General features: G+C 49.0%; 2 protein-coding genes across 2 annotated transcripts in view; one reads left to right on the top strand and one right to left on the bottom strand.

The window, feature by feature from the left end:
- Nucleotides 1–17,087, bottom strand: part of LOC134984430 (oocyte zinc finger protein XlCOF6.1-like) — a 213,781-nt gene that overhangs the window by 88,829 nt on the left and 107,865 nt on the right. The gene's annotated exons all lie outside the window — the stretch shown is intronic.
- Nucleotides 11,018–17,087, top strand: part of LOC134984428 (zinc finger protein 271-like) — a 29,784-nt gene continuing 23,714 nt past the window's right edge. The window contains exon 1 of the mRNA XM_063950008.1: nt 11,018–11,944. Within this exon, the coding sequence (XP_063806078.1) occupies nt 11,419–11,944 (526 nt within the window). The 5' untranslated portion in view covers nt 11,018–11,418. The remainder of the gene's footprint in view (nt 11,945–17,087) is intronic.

The raw sequence follows: 17,087 nt of genomic DNA on the forward strand, positions 1-17,087 counted from the left end.
TATTACAGTAACGGCGGGGACTGCACCACCTGTATTACGGTAACGGCGGGGTCTGAGCCACCTGTATTACGGTAACAGCGGGGTCTTGCGCCACCTGTATTACGTAACGACGGGGTCTTCACCACCTGTATAACGGTAACGGCGGGGTCTGAGCCACCTGTATTACGGTAACGGCGGGGTCTGAGCCACCTGTATTACGGTAACGGCGGGGTCTTGCGCCACCTGTATTACGGTAATGGTGGGGTCTGCGCCACCTGTATTACGGTAACGGCGGGGTCTGCGCCTCCTGTATTATGGTAACGGCGGGATCTGCGCCACCTGTATTACGGTAACGGCGGGGTCTGCACAACCTGTATTACAGTAACGACAGGGTCTGCACCACCTGTATTACGGTAACGGCGGGGTCTGCACCACCTGTATTACGGTAACGGCAGGGTCTGCACCACCTGTATTACGGTAACGGCGGGGTCTGCGCCACCTTTATTACGGTAACGGCAGGGTCTGCACCACCTGTATTACGGTAACGGCAGGGTCTGCGCCACTTTTATTACGGTAACGGCGGGGTCTGCACCACCTGTATTACGGTAATGGCGGGGTCTGCGCCACCTGTATTACGGTATCGGCGGGGTCTGCACCACCTGTATTACAGTAACGGCGGGGTCTGCACCACCTATATTACGGTAAAGGCAGGGGCTGCGACACCTGTATTATGGTAATGGCGGGGTCTGCGCCACCTGTATTACTGTAACGGCGGGGTCTGCGCCACCTGTATTACGGTAACGGCAGGGGCTGCGACACCTGTATTATGGTAATGGCGGGGTCTGCGACACCTGTATTATGGTAATGGCGGGGTCTGCGCCACCTGTATTACAGTAACGACGGGGTCTGCGCCACCTGTATTACAGTAACGACGGGGTCTGCTCCTCCTGTATTACGGTAACGGCTGGGTCTGCGCCACCTGTATTACGGTAACGGCTGGGTCTGCGCCACCTGTATTACGGTAACGGCGGGGTCTGCGCCCCCTGTATTACGGTAACGGCGGGGTCTGCGCCACCTGTATTACGGTAACGGCGGGGTCTGCGCCACCTGTATTACGGTAACGGTGGGGTCTGCGCCACCTGTATTACGGTAACGGCGGGGTCTGCGCCCCCTGTGTTACGGTAACGGCGGGGTCTGCGCCACCTGTATTACGGTAACGGCGGGGTCTGCGACACCTGTATTACGGTAACTGCGGGGTCTGCGCCACCTGTATTACGGTAACGGCGGGGTCTGCGCCACCTGTATTACGGTAATAGGACACTAGAGTGTCAGCCACCTGTACAGGGATAATGCAGCACCAGAGGCTGCTCCAGCTGCACTATAACAAGGCACCAGAGGCTGCTCCCCCTGTAGTACAGAACCTGACACCAGAGCTGCTCAGCCTATAGAATAATAATAATAATATCATTACCTGCTGCCAGACACAGCAATGGCTGCTCTCTGCTCCTGCTGCCTTGTGGGAATGATAGAAGGAAGGCGGAGCTCAGACCAGGGGAAAATGGCCGCCGCTCCTGACGTCACTACACGGCCAGGTAACCTATTGCTGCTGCCGAACTGGTCTACAAGAAAATGGCCGCCGGCCTCCTGCACTGACGACATGTGTGTTAACATAGCTTGAATATACCGGGGCTGTGGGCGGGGTGTAGTAGCGGAGGACCCAGTAACCAGTAAGCAGCCTTTGCCAATCATGCCCTACTTCCTGCCTGTGCGTTCCACCTTACTTCCGGACTGTGCGGTCCACATGCAGGAAGTGAGTTTTCATCGACTGCTGCAGCCTCCCAGTGTCCGTGGAGATCAGGTAATGGCGTCTTACTATACAGGGGGAGCAGCATGTGGTGTCCTGTTATTATTATACAGGGGGAGCAGCCTGTGGTTGCCTGTTATTATTACTATACAGGGGGAGCAGCATGTGGTGTTCTGTTATTATTATTATACAGGGTGAGCAGCCTGTGGTTGCCTGTTATTATTACTATACAGGGGGAGCAGCCTGTGGTGTCCTGTTATTATTATTATTATTATTATTATTATTATTATTATGTCAGCTGCAGAGCATTACTACACCACTGGCAGTGTGACAGCTGCAGAGCATTACTACACCACTGGCAGTGTGACAGCTGCAGAGCATTACTACACCACTGGCAGTGTGACAGCTGCAGAGCATTACTACACCACTGGCAGTGTGACAGCTGCAGAGCATTACTACACCACTGGCAGTGTGACAGCTGCAGAGCATTACTACACCACTGGCAGTGTGACAGCTGCAGAGCATTACTACACCACTGGCAGTGTGACAGCTGCAGAGCATTACTACACCACTGGCAGTGTGACTGCTGCAGAGCATTACTACACCACTGGCAGTGTGACAGCTGCAGAGCATTACTACACCACTGGCAGTGTGTCAGCTGCAGAGCATTACTACACCACTGGCAGTGTGACAGCTGCAGAGCATTACTACACCACTGGCAGTGTGACAGCTGCAGAGCATTACTACACCACTGGCAGTGTGACAGCTGCAGAGCATTACTACACCACTGGCAGTGTGACAGCTGCAGAGCATTACTACACCACTGGCAGTGTGACAGCTGCAGGCTGAGCCCCTCATTGCCGTCCCCCCCAGCAGTCACGTCACTATAATGGTGTAACATGTGAAATGCCCGCTAGGAGGCGCCACACGTATAACGACGGCCATCTGCTGTAGAGACACCGGGTTGTATTATATAATGCCGGTATCAGAAGAGACTGACGTCATGTATGTAACAAGAGTTTCTGTAGCAGCTGTGCCTTGCGTTTACTATTATTCTATAGGCAACCTATTATTTTGTATACGTGCCGGCAGCCGGCCTGTTACTGTGCCCCGTGCTGTGTGCAAATGTGGGGAATACCAGGTAGCGCTCTATCCAAATGATGCAACAAAAACATAAAAACAATATAAACAGTAATATAGAGCAAAACATATACTAATGGGTGTTACCCTGAGGTGTATGATATCTCTGGTATATATAATATACACAATGAGTATACACAAAGGTATCACTGATAAAATCAATGTAAAAGGAAAACGCTGATCCTTCTACATAGGAGACTCTCAGAGGTTTTGTCAGTCTCTTATAGTAAATTAGCAGCGCACAGTGTGAGTGAGAAGAAATCCTCCAGCTGATATGGTCCATACAGGAATGTGTCCTGAACCAGAATGACCTTTATATGGTAATTGTCCATCCGCTTAGTTCCGTTGTAACAACAAAGTGAGTTACATGTGTATAGATGTGATGGTAGTTAGTAGTCACTGCACCAGTGTTGGTAGTCCTTGCGGCACAAAGTTAATACTGCAGACCCGCTCTTGTGTGTAATAAACAGTGTTTTTCATTATTTTTTGTTGCATCATTTGGATAGAGCGCCTACCTGGTATTCCCCACATTTGTCTCTTTGTATGAGGAGGCCGGCTACCCCTCTCCAGGTGGCTGCTAATCCTAAGGTGTCACAGACCTGCCCAGCGCCAACATGCTGTGTGCGCTGCCAACATCTGCACCCATGCAGCAAGTAGGGGAGGGCAGCATCTATAAGCAGGCACAGAGAGAGCGTCAGTTACTCCTCCAGGGGGCTTCCTTACTCACCCGCCTCAGGGGGCTCCCAGCAGCTCATCCTTCCTAGGCTACAGAGGGTGTGGGTAGGGGGCAGGGGGCTGCGGGTCTAGCATGGCAGGAGCCTCTGGTATGGGAGGGCCGAGTTATAGTCTGCAGGCAGCTGACACTGTACCCCGCTCGTGGCTGCTGCTACTGACCCCGTCCAAGCCCCAACTCATGTTACTCCATGCGGCTGCTCCCCTGTCTGTGTCCGGCTGCCTTCCCCCTGTCTGTTTCCGGCTGCCTTTCCCCTGTCTGTCTTCGGCTGCCTTTCCCCTGTCTGTCTCCTGCCGCCTTTCCCCTGTCTGTCTCCAGCCGCCTTTCCCCTGTCTGTCTCCAGCCTCCTTCCCCCTGCCTGTCTCCTGCTGCCTTTCCCCTGCCTGTCTCCAGCCTCCTTCCCCCTGCCTGTCTCCTGCCGCCTTTCCCCTGTCTGTCTCCAGCCGCCTTTCCCCTGTCTGTCTCCAGCCTCCTTCCCCCTGCCTGTCTCCTGCCGCCTTCCCCCTGTCTGTCTCTTGCCGCCTTTCCCTTTGCCTGTCTCCGGTCGCCTTTCCAGGAGACCCTGTTCCTTCACAGTGTACTGAACATCAGCTCATTGTGACTCCACCCACAATAGCGCTACACTCTAGATCAGGCCCACTATGCAGTACAGCCTTATGGGGCTGGGTCACAGGAACCTCGGAGACACTGACCAGGACTCTATGGTTGTGGGGAAATAGGAGATTAAATGACCACTCTATTCCACATTTGCTATGTTACATGTGCAATATGTTTTATGTGTTATATTAATACCAGGAACTCCAGCTGTGGGGAAAGGAGTCTTTATTACACATCACACGTTCTGTATTATCTCTGATTGACCGAGGATGGACAAGGACAGTAGTCACAGGACTGAGAGGATAATAAAAATCACCCTGGAGATCATCTACCTGCTGACTGGGGAGGTGAGTGGATCTGGGAGCGTCACAGTGACCTTAAATCTATAGTAATAATACAGGGACATGACTGGGGAGGTGAGAGGATGTGAGAGTGTCACAGTGACAGCACTTATATCTATAGTAATAATACAGGGACATTAATGGGGAGGTGATAGGATATGGTAACATCACTGTGACCATATATCTATAGTAATAATACAGGGACATGATTGGAGAGGTGAGAGGATGTGGGAGTGTCACAGTGACAGCACTTATATCTATAGTAATAATACAGGGACATGTATGGGGAGGTGATAGGATATGGGAACATCACTGTGACCTTATATCTATAGTAATAACTCAGGGACATGACTGGGGAGGTGAGGGATTCTGGGAGCACTACAGTGACATCACTTATATCTACAGTAATAATACAGGGACATGACTGGGGAGGTGAGAGGATCTGGGAGCATCATTGTGACCTTATATCTATAGTAATAATACAGGGACATGACTGGGGAGGTGAGGGGATCTGGGAGCATCACTGTGACATCACTTTTATCTATAGTAATAAAACAGGGACATGACTGTAGACGTGAGGGGTACTGGGAGTGTCACAGTGACATCACTTAAATCTATAGTAATAAAACAGGGACATGACTGGGGAGATGAGGAGATCTGCGAGCGTCACAGTGACATCACTTATATCTATAGTAATAATACAGGGACATGACTGGGGATGTTAGGGGATCTGGAAGTGCCACAGTGAGATCACATATATCTCCTGTAATAATACAGGGACATGCCTGGGGAGTTGAGGGGATCTGTAAGTGTCACAGTGGCATCATATATCTCTAGTAATAATACAGGGACATGGCTGTGGACGTGAGGGGTACTGGGAGTGTCACAGTGACATCACTTAAATCTATAGTAATAAAACAGAGACATGACTGGGGAGGTGAGGGGATCTGGGAGCGTCACAGTGATGTCACTGTTATCTATAGTAATAATACAGGTATATGACTGGGGAGGTGAGGGGATCTGGGAGTGTCACAGTGACATCACTAATATCTATAGCAATACAGGGACATGACTGGGGAGGTGAGGGAATCTAGGAGAGGCACAGTGACGTCACTTATATATAGTAATAATACAGGGACATGACTGGGGAGGTGAGGGGATCTGGGAGCATCACAGAGACATCACTTATATCTATAGTAATAATACAGGGACATGACTGGGGAGGTGAGGTGATCTGGGAGCGTCACAGTGACATCACATATCTATCGTACTAATACAGGGACATGACTGGGGGTGGTGAGGGGATATGGGACTGGCACAGTAACATCACTTATATCTATAGTAATACAGGGACATGACTGGGGAGGTTCGGGGATCTGGGACTGTCACATTGACATCACATATATCTCTAGTAATAATACAGCGACATGACTGGGGAGGTGAGGGCTTCTGGGAGCGTCACAGTGACATCACTAATATCTATAGTAATAATACAGGGACATAACTGGGGAGGTGAGGGGATATGGAAGCGTCACTGTGATGTAACTTATATCTATAGTAATACTACAGGGACGTGACTGGGGAGGTGATGGAATCTGGGCGCGTCACAGTAACCTAACCTATATCTATAGTAATAATACAGGGACATGACTGGGGAGGTGAGGGGATATGGAAGCGTCACTGTGATGTAACCTATAGCTATAGTAATAATACAGGGACATGACTGAGGAGGTGATGGGGATCTGGGAGCATCACATTGATGTCACTTTTATCTATAGTAATAATTCAGGGACATGACTGTGGAGGTGAGGAGAACTTGGAGCATCACTGTGACCTCACATATCTATCGTGCTAATAAAGGAACATGACTGGGGAGGTGAGGGGTTCTGGGAGCACTACAGTGACATCACTTTTATATTAATAATACAGGGACTTGACTGGGGAGGTGAGGGGATCTGGAAGCGTCACAGTGACATCACATATCTATCGTACTAATACAGGGACATGACTGGGGGTGGTGAGGGGATCTGGGACTGGCACAGTAACATCACTTATATCTATAGTAATACAGGGACATGACTGGGGAGGTGAGGGAATCTGGCAGCCTCACTGTGACATCGCTTATATCTATAGTAATAATACAGGTATATTACTGGGGAGGTGAGGGAATCTGGGAGCATCACAGTGACATCACTTATCTATAGTAATAATACAGGGACATGACTGGGGAGGTTCAGGGATCTGGGATTGTCACATTGACATCACATATATCTCTAGTAATAATACAGCGACATGACTGGGGAGGTGAGGGGATCTGGGAGCGTCACAGTGACATCACTAATATCTATAGTAATAATACAGGGACATAACTGGGGAGGTGAGGGGATATGGAAGTGTCACTGTGATGTAACTTATATCTATAGTAATACTACAGGGACGTGACTGGGGAGGTGATGGAATCTGGGCGCGTCACAGTAACCTAACCTATATCTATAGTAATAATACAGGGACATGACTGGGGAGGTGAGGGGATCTGGGAGCGTCACAGTGATGTAACCTATAGCTATAGTAATAATACAGGGACATGACTGGGGAGGTGAGGGGATCTGGGCGCGTCACAGTAACCTAACCTATATCTATAGTAATAATACAGGGACATGACTGGGGAGGTGAGGGGATATGGAAGCGTCACTGTGATGTAACCTATAGCTATAGTAATAATACAGGGACATGATTGGGAAGGTGAGGGGATCTGGGAGCATCACATTGATGTCACTTTTATCTATAGTAATAATTCAGGGACATGACTGTGGAGGTGAGGATATCTGGGCGTGTTACAGTGACATCACTTATATCTAAAGTAATAATACAGGGACATGACTGGGGAGGTGAGGAGAACTTGGAGCATCACTGTGACCTCACATATCTATCGTGCTAATAAAGGAACATGACTGGGGAGGTGAGGGGTTCTGGGAGCACTACAGTGACATCACTTTTATATTAATAATACAGGGACATGACTGGGGAGGTGAGGGGATCTGGAAGTGTCACAGTGACATCACATATATCTATAGTAATAATACAGGGACATGACTGGGGAGGTGATGGGATCTGGGAGCATCACAGTGACCTAACTTATATCTATAGTAATAATACAGGGACGTGACTGGGAGGTGATGGAATCTCGGAGCATAACAGTAACCTAACTTATATCTATAGTAATAATACAGGGACATGACTGGGGAGGGTGAGGGGATCTGGGAGTGTCACAGTGACATCACTTATATCTATAGTAATAATACAGGGACATGAATGGGGAGGTGAGCGAATATGGTAGCGTAACTGTAACATCAATTATTTTTAGTCATGATACAGGGACATGACGGGAGGTAGGGGATCTGGGATTGTCACTGTGACATCACATATCTTTTGTAATAATACGAGAACATGACTGACGAGGTGAGGGGATCTGGGAGCGTCACTGTGAAGTCACATATCTATAGTAATAATACAAGGACATGACTGGGGAGGTAAGGTGACCTGGGAGTGGTACAGTGATGTCACTTATATCTATAGTAATAATACAGGGAAATAACTTGGGAGGTGAGGGAATCTGGGAGCATCACAGTGACATCACTTATATCTATAGTAATAATACAGGGACATGACTGGGGAGGTGAGGGGATCTGGGAGTGTCACAGTGACTTTACTTATATCTATAATAATAATAATAATAATACAGGGACAGGACTGGGGAGGTGATGGGGGGTCTGGGAGTGTATATATTGATATTTGATGTCTCCTCCATTACACAGGATTACACAGTAGTGAAGAAGACATCCAGTGAGTGTGAGATACTGAACAGCCATCCCCGTGTGTCAGGAGGACTGAGTAGAACCCAGAGCCCAATCACGGTGCCTCCACCTGACTCACTAATACATGAGAGACACAATGACCAAAAGATCCTGGAACTCACCAACAAGATCATTCAGCTGTTGACTGGAGAGGTGACTGCTGGGAATGGGGCATTATACAGTAACACCAGGGGGGGTGTCTGGGTGATGACTGGAGAAGTGACTGCTGGGAATGGGACATTATACAGTAACACCAGGGGATGTGTCTGGGTGGTGACTGGAGAGGTGACTGCTGCGAATAGGACATTATACAGTAACACCAGGGAATGTATCTGGGTGATGACTGGAGAGGTGACTGCTGGGAATGGGACATTATACAGTAACACCAGAGGAAGTTTCTGGGTGATGACTGGAGAGGTGACCGCTGGGAATGGGACATTATACAGTAACACCAGGGGACGTGTCTGGGCGATGACTGGAGAGGTGACTGCTGGGAATGGGACATTATACAATAACACCAGGGGATGTTTCTGGGTGATGACTGGAGAGGTGACTGCCGGGAATGGGACATTATACAGTAACACCAGGGGATGTGTCTGGGTGATGACTGGAGAGGTGACTGCTGGGAATGGGACATTATACAGTAACACCAAGGGGCGTGTCTGGGTGATGACTGCTGGGAATGGGGCATTATACAGTAACACCAGGATGTGTGTCTCGGTGATGACTCGAGAGGTGACTGCTGCAAATAGGACATTATACAGTAACACCAGGGGATGTATCTTGGCGATGACTGGAGAGGTGACTGCTGGGAATGGGACATTATACAGTAACACCAGGAGATGTGTCTGGGTGATGACTGGAGAGGTGACTGCTGGGAATGGGACATTATACAGTAACACCAGGGGATGTGTCTGAGTGATGACTGGAGAGGTGACCGCTGGGAATGGGACATTATACAGTAACACCAGGGGACGTGTCTGGGCGATGACTGGAGAGGTGACTGCTGGGAATGGGACATTATACAATAACACCAGGGGATGTTTCTGGGTGATGACTGGAGAGGTGACTGCCGGGAATGGGACATTATACAGTAACACCAGGGGATGTGTCTGGGTGATGACTGGAGAGGTGACTGCTGGGAATGGGACATTATACAGTAACACCAAGGGGCGTGTCTGGGTGATGACTGCTGGGAATGGGGCATTATACAGTAACACCAGGATGTGTGTCTCGGTGATGACTCGAGAGGTGACTGCTGCAAATAGGACATTATACAGTAACACCAGGGGATGTATCTTGGCGATGACTGGAGAGGTGACTGCTGGGAATGGGACATTATACAGTAACACCAGGAGATGTGTCTGGGTGATGACTGGAGAGGTGACTGCTGGGAATGGGACATTATACAGTAACACCAGGGGATGTGTCTGGGTGATGACTGGAGAGGTGACTGCCGGGAATGGGACATTATACAGTAACACCAGGGGATGGGTCTGGGTGATGACTGGAGAGGCGACTGCTGGGAATGGGACATTATACAGTAACACCAGGGGACGTGTCTGGGTGATGACTGGAGAGGTGACTGCTGGGAATGGGACATTATACAGTAACACCAGGGGACGTGTCTGGGTGATGACTGGAGAGATGACTGCCGAGAATAGGACATTATAAAGTAACACCAGGGGATGTGTCTGGGTGATGACTGGAGAGGTGACTGCTGGGAATGGGACATTATACAGTAACACCAGGGGACGTGTCTGGGTGATGACTGGAGAGGTGACTGCTGGGAATGGGACATTATACAGTAACACCAGGGGACGTGTCTGGGTGATGACTGGAGAGATGACTGCAGAGAATAGGACATTATACAGTAACACCAGGGGATGTGTCTGGGTGATGACTGGAGAGGTGACTGCTGGGAATGGGACATTATACAGTAACATCAGGGGACGTTTTTGGGTGATGACTGGAGAGGTGACGGCTGGGAATGGGACATTATACAGTAACACCAGGGGGCGTGTCTGGGTGATGACTGGAGAGGTGACTGCTGGGAATGGGACATTATACAGTAACACCAGGGGATGTGTCTGAGTGATGACTGTATCACTGTGTGTGTCAGGTTCCTATAAGGTAAGGTGTCAGCATATCACTGTGTCTGTCTCCATGCAGGAGGTGGAGTGTATAGAGGAACACAGGGGTCTGTACAAGGACGTGATAATGGAGAATCACCGGCCCCTCACATCACTGGGTAAGAGGAGACTGTCATGTATTGTACAGGGGAGAGCAGGTATGGGGGCCCCCTATATACACACATCATCTGATAATCACATATATACACTGTACTCAGTCACTGTGTGTCTCCTACAGAAGGACCCAGTAACAGAGATACCCCAGAGAGATGTCCCTGTCCTCTGTATACCCAGTACTGTACAGAGGAGAATCACAGGATCCCACAGGAGGATCAGGTAGGTGGGATTTATAGTCTCCCCAATATACCAAAGTGACTGTCACTATATTTGTGTAGAGGAGCTGTGTGTCATTATATTTGTCTTGTTTACATAGGGTGAAGCCCGATTAAATAATATTAAAATCAAAGATACAGAGGGAGAAGAAGAGACATATGTGACTGATATAAAGGCAGAAGATATAGAGGGAGAAGAAGAGACGTATGTGACTGATATAAAGGCAGAAGATATAGAGGGAGAAGAAGAGACGTATGTGACTGATATAAAGGCAGAAGATATAGATGGAGAAGAGGAGACGTATGTGACTGATATAAAGGCAGAAGATATAGAGGGAGAAGAAGAGACGTATGTGACTGATATAAAGGCAGAAGATATAGATGGAGAAGAGGAGACGTATGTGACTGATATAAAGGCAGAAGATATAGAGGGAGAAGAAGAGACGTATGTGACTGATAGAGAGACAGAAGATATAGAGGGAGAAAAAGAGACGTATGTGACTGATATGAAGGCAGAAGATACAGAGGGAGAAGAAGAGACGTATGTGACTGATATGAAGGCAGAAGATACAGAGGGAGAAGAAGAGACGTATGTGACTGATAGAGAGACAGAAGATATAGAGGGAGAAAAAGAGACGTATGTGACTGATATGAAGGCAGAAGATACAGAGGGAGAAGAAGAGACGTATGTGACTGATATGAAGGCAGAAGATACGGAGGGAGAAGAAGAGACGTATGTGACTGATATAAAGGCAGAAGATATAGAGGGAGAAGAAGAGACGTATGTGACTGATATAAAGGCAGATGATATAGAGGGAGAAGAGGAGACGTATGTGACTGATATAAAGGCAGAAGATATAGATGGAGAAGAGGAGACGTATGTGACTGATATAAAGGCAGAAGATATAGAGGGAGAAGAAGAGACGTATGTGACTGATATAGAGACAGAAGATATTGAGGAAGTAGAAGAGACGTATGTGAGGGGTGATCAGCAGTCTAAGGAGGAGGAGATCCCTACATATATCAGCACAGGTGAGTAATTAACACTTATTACAGGAAAGTGTCACATATTCTCCTTCCTCAGTCACTACAGCAATCTCTTATCCTACACCCTCCTCTGTCAGTAAAAACTAATGAGGAATTTGTATTTTCCCAGTGTGGAGTCAGGAGCCATCACCTCTATTATACTCCTGCTCTCCTCCTCACATCATGTCACTGTGTGTTACCAGCCCAGAGATCTGACCAGTCTCCTCCCCACACTCTCTGGTGTATCTCATACATCAGAAGCCATCAGCCCCTATTATACTCCAGCTCTCCGCCTCACATCATGTCACTGTGTGATACCAGCCCAGAGATCTGACCAGTCTGCTCCCCACACTCTCTGGTATATCATTCATCAGGAGCCATCAGCCCATATTATACTTCTGCTCTCCCCCTCACATCATGTCACTGTGTGTTACCAGCCCAGAGATCTGACCAGTCTCCTCCCCACACTCTCTGGTGTATCTCATACATCAGGAGCCATCAGCCCCTATTATACTCCTGCTCTCCTACTCGCATCATGTCACTGTGTGTTACCAGCCCAGATATCTGACCAGTCTCCTCCCCACACTCTCTGGGGTGTATTGTACATCAGTAGCCATCAGCCCCTATTATACTCCAGCTCTCCGCCTCACATCATGTCTGTGTGTTACCAGCCCAGAGATCTGACCAGTCTCCTCCCCACACTCTCTGGTGTATCTCATACATCAGAAGACTTAAGCCCCATTATACTCCTGCTCTCCCCTTCACATCATGTCACTGTGTTACCTGCCCAGAGATCTGAACAGTCTCCTCCCCACACTCTTTGGTGTATCTCATACATCAGGAACCTTCAACCCCTATTATACTACTACTCTCCCCTTCACATAATGTCACTGTGTTACCAGCCCAGAGATTTGACCAGTCTCCTCCCCACACTCTCTGGCATATCTCATACATCAGGAGCCATCAGCCCCTGTTATACTCCTGCTCTCTCCCTCACATCATGTCACTGTGTTACCAGCCCAGAGATCTGACCAGTCTCCTCCCCACACTCTCTGGTGTATCTCATACATCAGGAGCCATCAGTTCCTATTATACTCCTGCTCTCCCCCTCACATCATGTCACTGTGTGTTACCAGCCCAGAGATCTGACCAGTCTCCTCCCCACACTCTCTGGTATATCTCATACATCAGGAGCCATCAGCCCATATTAATCCCATAGTCTTCTTATCATGTCACTGAGGTCAGGTAGGATTTGTTTTCTGTAACTAACATGGTGTTGAGTCTCAGCAATAAGAAGGCAAGCTGAGAACTGAGCTCTCTGCCCTAGAACGCCAGTCTCCTTTTTCGAGTAGGCCGTGACATTGGTCTTCAGCACACGGATGAGCAATGCATAATAGGAGGTCACTGGATTCAGTGGACCATGGTTTAATTAAGAATTGGAATCTCTTAATAGTTCTTATTCTAAAGCAGAGTAATGGGAAGTGTATGTGACAGGATGGCCTTCATTCCTTAATATAGGTACTCCATTCCTAGTATGTCTGCAAGTAGAGACCTCATAGATAGAAAAGTTCATACTTCATGAGCAAACAGATTGATTATGGGGAGTGATATTTTGTACAGATGTCCTGGAGAAGGTATCTAGACAATCCCTGTTATACAGAGTGGAGATCATGTAAAGAGGGATAGACACCTTGATAGAAGAATGGTCTGGTTACGCTCCTTGGCTAGAGGATCGGTCCAGTTACGTCCCTTGGCTAGACGATCGGTCTGGTTTTGCCTTTGGCTAGAGGATCGGTCTGGTTTTGCCTTTGGCTAGAGGATCGGTCTGGTTTTGCCCCTGGGCTAGAGGATCGTTCTGGTTTAGCCCCTGGGCTAGAGCATCGGTCCGGTTTTGCCCCTGGCTAGAGGAACGGTCCGGTTTTGCCCCTGGCTAGAGGATCATTATGGTTTTGCCTCTGGGCTAGAGCATGGGGTCCGGTTTTGCCCCTGGCAGGAGGAACGGTCCGGTTTTGCCCCTGGCTAGAGGAACGATCCGGTCAGGCCCCTGGGCAGCAGGTGATCACTAAAAAAGCCTAGTTAATCTCCCATTTATAGCGGATCTTTCGTCTGGAGAAAAATTAAATGATACTAAAATTCTCTGGTGAAAATGTCTGTGTATCTTCATTCTCTATAACGTCTGCAATTTATAGACCTAAGAAACTGTAGGTTAGTATGACAGTACAACAGGAGATTACGTAGAAAGCCATTTCGAAACAAGTGTGTCGATCCATCAGTGCATTCGGTTGTTGGGGAAAATGGTGGCGGCATACGAGGCCATACAGTTTGGCAGGTTCCATGCCAGAGTTTTCCAGTAGGACCTGTTGGACAAGTGGTCGGGTTCCCACCTACACATGCACCGAAAGATAATCCTGTCGTCAAAAGCTAGGATTTCACTCCTGTGGTGGTTACACAGCTCTCACCTACTGGAGATACGCAGATTCGGGATTCAGGACTGGCTCCTGGTGACCACGGATGCAAGTCTCCGAGGCTGGGGAGCTGTCACTCAGGGAGAAAGCTTCCAAGGGAAATGGTCTAGTCAGGAAGCCTGCCTTCACATAAACGTGCTGGAATTGAGAGCCATTTACAACGGCTTTCAACAAGCGGTACATCTTCAAGATCATCCCATGCAGATCCAGTCGGACAATGTAACAGCAGTCGCGTACATAAACAGGCAGGGTGTAACGAAAAGCAGAGCGGCAATGGCAGAGGTGACGAAGATCCTCCTCTGGGCAGAAAGACATCTAAAGGCTCTGTCAGCAATTTTCATTCCGGGAGTAGACAACTGGGAAGCAGACTTCCTCAGCAGACATGATCTCCATCCAGGAGAGTGGGGCCTCCACCAAGAAGTCTTCGCAGAGGTGACAAGTCTTTGGGGAGTTCCTCAAGTAGACATGATGGCATCTCGTTTCAACAAGAAGCTTCAGAGATATTGTTCCAGGTCGAGAGAACCTCAAGCATTAGCGGTGGATGCGCTAGTGGCCCAGTGAGTTTTCCGGTCAGTGTATGTCTTCCCTCCACTTCCGCTGATCCCAAAAGGGCTCAGGATCATTAGAAGAACAGGAGTTCGCGCAATCTTCATTGCCCCAGACTGGTCAAGGAGGGCTTGGTGCCCAGATCTTCAGGAGTAGCTTATAGAAGATCCTCTTCCTCTTCGCGAGGACCTGTTACAGCAGGGGCCGTGCGTGTATCAAGACTTACCGCGGCTACGTTTGACGGCATGGCTGTTGAGCGGCGAATCCTAGCCCGAAATGGTATTCCCAAGGAAGTCATCCCCACTCTTATTCAGGCCAGGAAAGGAGTAACGTTGAAACATTACCACCGTATTTGGAGAAAATATGTATCTTGGTGTGAATCCAAGAAGGCTCCTATGGAAGAGTTTCAGTTGGGACGTTTTCTCCATTTTCTGCAGGTTGGTGTGGAGGCGGGCCTCCGAATGCGATCAATCAAGGTCCAGATTTCGGCCTTGTCAGTGTTCTTCCAAAAACAATTGGCCTCTCTTCCAGAGGTTCAGACCTTCATGAAAGGGGTTCTGCACATCCAGCCTCCATTTGTGCCTCCAGTGGCACCATGGGACCTTAATGTGGTGTTGCAGTTCCTTCAATCGGATTGGTTTGAGCCTCTACAAGAGGTAGAGTAGAAGTTTCTAATTTGGAAAGTGGTGATGCTTTTGTCATTGGCATCTGCAAGGCGGGTGTCTGAATTGGGGGCCTTATCTCACAAGAGCCCTTACCTGATCTTCCATGAAGATAGGGCAGAGTTGAGAACTCGTCAACATTTTCTTCCAAAGGTGGTTTCATCTTTCCACATAAACCAACCTATTGTGGTGCCAGTAATTCCTGACACATTCACTGAGTCAAAGTATCTAGATGTGGTTAGGGCTTTGAAGATTTATGTCGCTAGAACAGCTAGAATACGGAAAACAGAGTCTTTGTCCTGTATGCTCCCAACAAAATTGGGTGTCCTGCTTCCAAGCAGACTATTGCACGCTGGATCAGAGGTACGATTCAGCAAGCTCATTCTACGGCTGGATTGCCGTTACCGAAGTCAGTGAAGGCCCATTCTACTAGGAAGGTGGGCTCCTCCTGGGCGGCTGCCTGGGGGGTCTCGGCATTGCAACTTTGTCGAGCAGCTACTTGGTCAGGGTCAAACACATTTGCTAAATTCTACAAGTTTGACACCTTGGCCGATGAAGACCTCAAGTTCGGTCAATCGGTGCTGCAGGGTCATCCGCACTCTCCCGCCCATACTGGAGCTTTGGTATAAACCTCATGGTCATGAAGTGGACCCCAGCATCCTCTAGGATTTATGAGAAAACAGGATTTCAGCTGCGGGGTACACTGGGCTCCACAAGGATTGGACAATGGGGTGTAGAGTAAGCTCTTGATCCGAGGCACCAACAGGCTCAAAGCTTTGACTGTTCCCAGAATGCACAGCACCTCCTCCTATATCACCGCGCCTCCCTGCACAGGAGCTCAGTTTTGTAAGTTGGTGCTGCAGTAAGCAGGCACTTAACAGAGGGGCTGCTCCAAGCAGCCCCAAGAAAAGCTTTTTATGAAGTATAAAGTGAAGACTTCAAGGGCAGCAGCGGTGGTAAATGTCTTGTGACATTCACTGCTGCAGCTGCAGCTCCAGCTCTCCCCAGCGGCGCTGTACACTCCCGAGCCCTGGTTGCCGGGTACCTACAGCGGAGGCTCCGGTTTTCTTCACGTTAGACACACACGGCTGGGGCTCTCCAGGATCGCGTGGCCGCGCTTCGGGAGGTGGTAAGTGGATCCCGCTTGTGGGACCCTGTCTTTATCGCGATTCGGCGCGGTCAGTGGGAGGCGGGCCGTGCGCGCTGGCGGTGGACACTTTGGCAGTACAGGCGATCCCACTAGATCACCAGGGCATGGGCGCAGGTCAGGTTTTCTCTCTAAACCGGTTTTTATATCGCCCACAGTACCCGGTGGTTTTGCCAGCAGAGGGGATAAGGCTTAGACCTGAAGGCCCTCCCCCAGCCCTAGGTCGCCATTTCCAGCAAGTGTTCCCACCCTGGAGCTGCATCTCTGTCTTTTCCTCACTCCCTATCAGTGTCTGCGGCGCCATTATCCCTCAGCTCACTGTTCCTGGG

This window comes from Pseudophryne corroboree (assembly GCF_028390025.1).
Source record: "Pseudophryne corroboree isolate aPseCor3 chromosome 3 unlocalized genomic scaffold, aPseCor3.hap2 SUPER_3_unloc_54, whole genome shotgun sequence".
In the NCBI taxonomy this organism is placed as follows: domain Eukaryota; kingdom Metazoa; phylum Chordata; class Amphibia; order Anura; family Myobatrachidae; genus Pseudophryne; species Pseudophryne corroboree.